This window comes from Octopus bimaculoides, chromosome 4 (genome assembly GCF_001194135.2).
Source record: "Octopus bimaculoides isolate UCB-OBI-ISO-001 chromosome 4, ASM119413v2, whole genome shotgun sequence".
Taxonomy (NCBI): Eukaryota; Metazoa; Mollusca; class Cephalopoda; order Octopoda; family Octopodidae; genus Octopus; species Octopus bimaculoides.
This window is the reverse complement of record NC_068984.1, coordinates 57,340,437-57,347,463: the sequence shown is the minus strand read 5'-3', so window position 1 is coordinate 57,347,463 and position 7,027 is coordinate 57,340,437. Positions and strand designations below refer to the sequence as shown.

General features: G+C 32.6%; 1 protein-coding gene across 6 annotated transcripts in view; it reads right to left on the bottom strand.

Annotated features, from left to right (window-relative positions):
• The window catches only part of LOC106874706 (uncharacterized), a 780,999-nt gene that overhangs the window by 166,066 nt on the left and 607,906 nt on the right, over nucleotides 1-7,027 (bottom strand). For all 6 annotated transcript variants that reach the window (XR_008263925.1, XM_052967086.1, XM_052967087.1 and 3 more), the window contains exon 4: nucleotides 267-353. Coding sequence is in view for 5 of the 6 variants with exons in the window: in XM_052967086.1 (XP_052823046.1) it covers nucleotides 267-353 (87 nt within the window). In the remaining variant the exon portion in view is untranslated. The remainder of the gene's footprint in view (nucleotides 1-266; nucleotides 354-7,027) is intronic.

The following is a 7,027-nucleotide window of genomic DNA, read 5'->3' as shown; positions in this document are numbered from 1 at the left end:
ATATATATATATATATATATATATATAAAGAAAACTATCAATATTTTCATTAACATAATTCAAACTAATTTTATTGCATTTTTATTACAAAATAATAAGGGTTTCTAACTTTAGCACAAAATATAGTGAGAAGCAGATTGGAAATGAACAATACAATGGCCCTAGTAATATTTATTGACTTACCCCCTCCTCCTCCTTCATGCACCCAATCCCGCTAAAAAAAGGTATTCCAAAAAATGAAAAAAAAAAGTAGATTGCATATTTACTTGCTCATTTCCCAAAGTGACATCAACAACTTTAAAATCATATCCATCTCTCCTTTCTTTTTCCTTTCCTATTTTCCATTGATATACCTAAAGAAGAAGAGAACACAAAACACAGATAGTCAAAAAACTGAGAGAATAATGCAAATAAGGATTTCTCATGCCATAAAAAAAATGGTATATAACATAAATTAAGTATAATGATCCAGCACTTTTTTAAATGCAAAGTAGGTTTTACTGTACCCCTAAGTTGTGTTTGTGTGTGTTTATGCAATATGTAAGGGGAAAAAACTGAAGCAGATATAGTTCAGAGATTATATCTCAGGGAAGTATTTTTTTTATGCTTTAAAAGTAGAATCAATAATAAAAATATGATTTGGAGAAATAAATGATTCAACCAAATATTTTTTTATTAATATATATTTATGATTGTTCTATTTTAGACAATAGAAATATTTAGATATGTAAAATTTTAATTTCAAATGTTTATATACACATTATATATGAGCATTTGTATTTAGCGTGTATGGGGAGGCACATATGTGTACGTTCAGCTAGATACTCAAAATACAATTGAAACAAATTCTCTGAAAGCTTTTATGTAAAAGATTTTGGCATGGTTGCAAGCATGGCTGAGTGATGATGAAGTTCACTTCACAATCACATGGTTCCAGGTTTGATTCCATTCTCTAACATCTTTTTTACAATTGTCTTCTATTATAGCTGTAAGTCAACCAATATCTTGTGGGTTAAATTTTATCAATGAAAACTACACAAAAGTTTGATGATGCTAGTGTGTATATACATACACACCAACAAACTTTTGCACAGTTTGTGTGTGTGTGTGTGTATACAGTTGTATGTTTGTGATTATGCTTACATGAGTCTTAAACACAAGTGTTATTTATATTTGTGTCTTTTCGTAGCTTGTAACTTAGTCATCTGAGAAACTGGTTTTGATAAAATATGTACCAAACTGAAATAAGAAATGCCCCAGTATGATCGCTTTTCAGTGACTGAAACCACTAAAAAAGAAATAAAAAATTGAATAAAACAACTATTATTATTTGGTGTGCTCGTTAGCACACAAGGCAAAATGCTTAGCAGCATTTGGCGAGCTCAACTTTATCTTTCATGCTTTTGGGGTCGATGAAATAAGTACCAGTTGAGCACTGGGGTTGATGTAATCAACTAACCACCTCCTCCAAAGTTTCAGGCCTTGTTCCCATAATAGAAAGAGTTAGCATGGTAGTGAGCTGGCAAAATCAACAGCACACTAGAAAAAAATGGTTAGTGGCATTTCTTTCACATTTATGTTCTGTGTTCAAATTCTGCATTTCATCCTTTTGGAGTCAATGAAGTAAGTAAAAAGGTTTATTATTGTTATTATTATTATCATTACGAAGGTAGTGAGCTTGCAGAATCGTTAACACACTGGATGAAATGCTTAGCGGTATTTCGCTCATTGTTATGTTCTGAGTTCAAATCCCGCCGGTGTTGACTTTGCCTTTTATCCTTTCAGGATCAGTTAAATAAGTACCAGTGAAACACTGGGGTTGAGGTTATCGACTAGTCCCTTCCCCCAAATCTCAGGCCTTGTGCCTATTGTAGAAAAGATTATTATTATTATTATTATTATTAAGAAAACTTTAAGACAGTGGTTTTATGGTATTTGGTTATGACTCTTTTTAGTTTTTGAGTTCAAATCCCACATAAGTCAACCTTGACAGTTATCCTTCCAAGGTCAATTAAGTATAAATTAGGTGCTGGGGTGTATATAATATAACCACCTGTTCCCATCAGACTAGAATACTGGCCTTGTGCCTGTTAAAAATTATTTTAAAGAATAAACTGCTAATACTGATGCATGCAATGGTTTAACAGTTTATCTTAAATTTCTTGTACCAAGAATAGAATTTAATAATAAAATATATAGCAACACACAAAAAAAGAAACCTGTCATGAATAAATAAATAAAAATTATTGCTCAGTGCATAAGCACCAAAGTTTTTGGATGTTGGAACTAATGAGAAATTTCAACATTCATGTTTTTTCTGAAAGTTATTAGCAACTTATCTAAAGAAGGGGAAATAAGTTTATGCAAGAGTCAAAAGCAGCTAATGAACTTACTCACCACTCATTTATTTAAAAATGCTTGCACCTATACCCAGTGTAGCATCAAGTACTACATCAGTTAAAGAAGAATTGATTCTTGGATCAAACTGACTGAACTATATCCAGAAGAGTCACTAAAAGAATTACCCAGGACCATGTGTTGTATGAAAATTTAATAGTAAAGTGAATGCTAGCACACTGGATGGAGTATGCAAAGAAATTTTAATTCTTTAATATTACAACCTTAGAAGGTGGCAAAATAGCAGAAATATTTACATGCCAGGCAAAAGGTTTAGTGACATTGAGTCCATCTTTATGTTCTGAGATCAAATTCCACCAGGGCTGACTTTGCCTTTCATATTTCTTAGGTCAATAAAATAAGTACTTGTTGAACCAGGGATCAATGTAATCGACTTACCCACTCCCCAAAGTTGCTGGCCTTGTGCCAAAATATGAAACCAATATTACAACCTTAGTGATGTGAGCATTCAATATTTAAATGACTAATTCTAGTAAAAAAAAAAACGTGGGGTGGGAGTAGATAGGATGGGGGTGGGTGGACAACACCAAAGTTTAATTTATCTCATCTTTAGCAGTATGGTAACAACTCCAGATATGTTTTAGTCTTATTAGACCTCATCAACATCATTTAATTTAATTGTGACTGATAGATGTTAACTAGAGAGCTTTAAAACTCTTTTTTCTATTTTAAACAAACACTGTGTGGTAAAGCAACTTTAAAAAAAGCAGGGTTGGAAAACTTCAGTGGGATACTCATTGCATGAAAACTTAAAAGTAGTTTGCAATAGTGTTATACTTAAGCTTTATGTATCCTGTCAAAATTGTCCTCCATCTTTTGTTTTAGAGTCATATATATATTGAAGGGATGAGACTAAAGCTACATTAATAAATATGCCTTAACATTATCTTTTAAAAAATAATGTTTTATAGTAATTCTCATGAGTGTTTGAATAAGATAATTTATTGGATAAAATTTAGATACACTCACTGGAACTAGCTGGTAATTATAATATAATGAAATTATTATATGTAACAATTTTTTCAATGACCTTACCAATAACTAAACAAATCTAAACAAATCCACTGCTAATATTATTATTATTAATAAGGTGACAAAAAGGCAGAATTGTTAGCATGCCAGGCAAAATGCTGAGCAGCATTTTGTCTGTCTTTGCATTCTGAGTTCAAATTTCACTGTGGTAGATTTTTTCCTTTCATTCTTTTGGGGTCAATAAAATGACTGGGATCAATGTAATTCACCTAGTTCCTCCCACATAATTTCCGGCCTTATGCCAAAATCTGAAGCCAATATTATTATTATTAATAAGGTGGTGAGCTGACAGAATCATTAGCATGCTGGGCAAAATGCTTAACAGCATTTCGTCCTTTTTGTGTTCTGAGTTCAAATTCCACCAATTTGAACTTTGTCTTTCATCCTTCTGGGGTAAAAAAAAATAAGTACCAGTTATACACTGGGACAATGTAATTGACTAAATCCCCACCCCCAAATTTGTTGGCCTTATGCAAAAAACTGAAACTAATTTTATTATTATTAACTGGAATTTAATTAAAAAAATATATATAAAAGCAAATTGAATGATACTATTTGTTACAATAACAGAAGTTTTGATAATTGATGGTAGAGGCTATGTCTGTCACACATAATTATTGGTTAAGCAGGAATATAAAGAAGAGGAAGAACTCTGAAAGTAAACTTAAGTTTTGACTGGTCACTTTTCATAGTGTCAGGATGCAGACATTGATAAATCACTCCTTACATGATTATAATACATGAATGGACACAGTATTACATAAAAAGTTACAAAATACATTATGAAGACAACACTTCATACTGTTCTAATAGAGAGACATTGGTTGGTATTTCTCTACATGTCTAAAAGTATACCAGCATGAACTAATTAGTCACTCTTTATGCATCAGCTACCTGAACTGCTGAACTAGTGAGGAATCTACTATGCAGTCACTCAACCTGCAAGAAATGGCAGCTGAAATTCACATTATTGCCTGAATAAAATGACATGGTCTTGGGTAATTTTTTTTAGTGATTATTCTGGGTGTAGTTCAGTCAGTCTGATCCATGAATCAATTCTTCTTTAGCTGATTTAGTACTTGGTTATTTTCTTTTAGGTCTTTAATGTTGCACTGAGTACAGATGCAAGCATTTTTGAATAAATGTAAGCCCTGAGTGGTGAATAAGTTCATTAGCTACTTTTGATTCTCAAGTAAATTTATTTCCCCTTCTTTAGATAAGTTGCTAATAACTTTCAGAAAAATATAAAGAGAAATAGCTTGAATACAGTTCTATATTTAAGAGATGAGGAATTATGTGCATTATTTACATTATTTACATTCAACGGATTGTGACAAATAGTTTGTTACTCTTTTGCAATTTAATTTTTTTTTTAGTTTATCTTTTTGTTAGGAATACTGAAAGGTGTAGAGATGATAAGTGTCAGTTATTTATTTAATTGTTCTTCCAGTTCAAGTTATTACATAATCACAAGCATAGAAATAGACCAATAAAGCAATTTATTTCAAGCAGCTGGAAATTTTTATAGAAAAAATTTCATAGGCATAGTCATGGCTATGTGGTAAGAAGTTTGCTTCCCAACCACATGGTTCCAGGTTCAGTCCCACTGTGTGGCACATTGGGCAAGTGTCTTCTATGACAGCCATAGGCTGACCAAAGCTTTGTGAGTGGATTTGGTAGACAGAAACTGAAAGAAACCCCAACCATCCTAGCATGGAAAACAAACATTAAAGGATGATGATGATGAGTAAGAAGACCATCATGTATATATGTGTGTATGTGTGTCTTTGTGTCTGTGTTTGTCCCCACACCCACTGCTTGGCAACTGATGTTGGTGTGTTTATGTCCCTGTAACTCAGCAGTTCACCAGAAGAGACCAAAAGAAAAAGTACCAGGCTTAAAAAAATAATTACTAATGTCGATTCATTTGACTAAAATTCTTCAAGGCAGTGCCTCAGCATGGCCACAGTCTAATGACTGAAACAAGTAAAAGATAAAAGATAAAACAAGAATCCCTTCCCCGACCAAAAACCTCACAAAAGAATAATTCAGTCAAATGCTAAAATTATTCTCATTCAACTAGACTTAGATAGGAGAAAAAAAGAGAGATGAGGAGGAGAAAATGAGACAGAAAGAAGAGTGAGAGAGGGAGGAGAAATAGAGAGAGAATTGAAAGTGGGAGATGCGAGAATGACAAATATTTCTGTGAATATTATGTTTCCATTTATCCAGAGCTCCAGAGCTCAACATCATTGTAGATTTTAGATTAGTTTTCAAACAAATGCATCACAGTGGTAGCAGTGGTTGTAACAATATCATCCACATTATTATTTTTCTTATCATTATTATTTATAGTAGTAGTACAGGTGCATATATTCAAAAGATGAGTTTTGTTGGGGAAAAATACAAAGCAGCAATGAATCAACCAACCAGACTAGTAACTATTGCATAACAATTGACTCACTAAGTTTAATTCCATCTTTCACAAATGGGAAAGAACAAACAGTTGTTGGTTAGGTTCTCTGCTTATATTTTACTACCACACATATACCATCACTCTCATCACATATTAGATAAAACCATTTTTCTTTTAGCAATGAAGGATTCACACACACACAATACACATGTGCACAGGTGTGGCTGTGTGGTAAGAAGCTTGCTTCCCAGCTACATGGTTCCAGGTTCACTGCCACTGTGTGGCACCTTGGGCAAGTATCTTCTACTATAGCCTCAGTGGGCATTGCCTGAAGATTGCGATAATGCACCAAATGTGCTAAAAAATACTGAGATGCTTTCATCACATGAAACTAATAGTAACACATAAAGACATATACTATGTTTATTAAATTATATATATATATATATATATATATATATATATATATATATATATATATACATACACATATGTAGTGCTAGCATTAGAAAAAAAGAAAGCAAGAATGCCGCCACATGTACATACTTACACACACCTTAATAACTTTCTAACACAATATCTATATCTTTAATTAGTATTTAAAGACACTTCGCACACACCCACACCCACACCCAACACATTTAAGATCCTTATAAAAACTGCAAACCCTTTTCTTTATCCACCCCACAATTATAAAGACCCCAGCCTAAGGAGAAATTCAGTGGATAAAATAAATATAACTATCCACCTTACTCAATACAGTAAGTTCTATATCAGATGTTTGCATTATGTAAAATATATCTTAATATACTTTACAACTCTTACATTATGACCCACACTCCCATCATTGTTTTACATATTTTCTCAATGATAGAAATGGGTTGGATGAGATTTTTTGGAGACAACATTCTATGGCCAGATGTACTTCTTTATGCAAGTTTGTAGCAGTGTTACTCCTGACCCCTAACGTTTTGCTGATATTCATTTACAGGTGACTAGACTGAAGCAACATGAAATAAAGTACCTTGCTCAGTATAAGAATTGAATCCATGATCAAGTGATGATGAGCCCTAATACCATTGCTACTATGCAATGTGTCCACACACGCACACACACATACACACACATATATATATATATATATATATATATATATATATA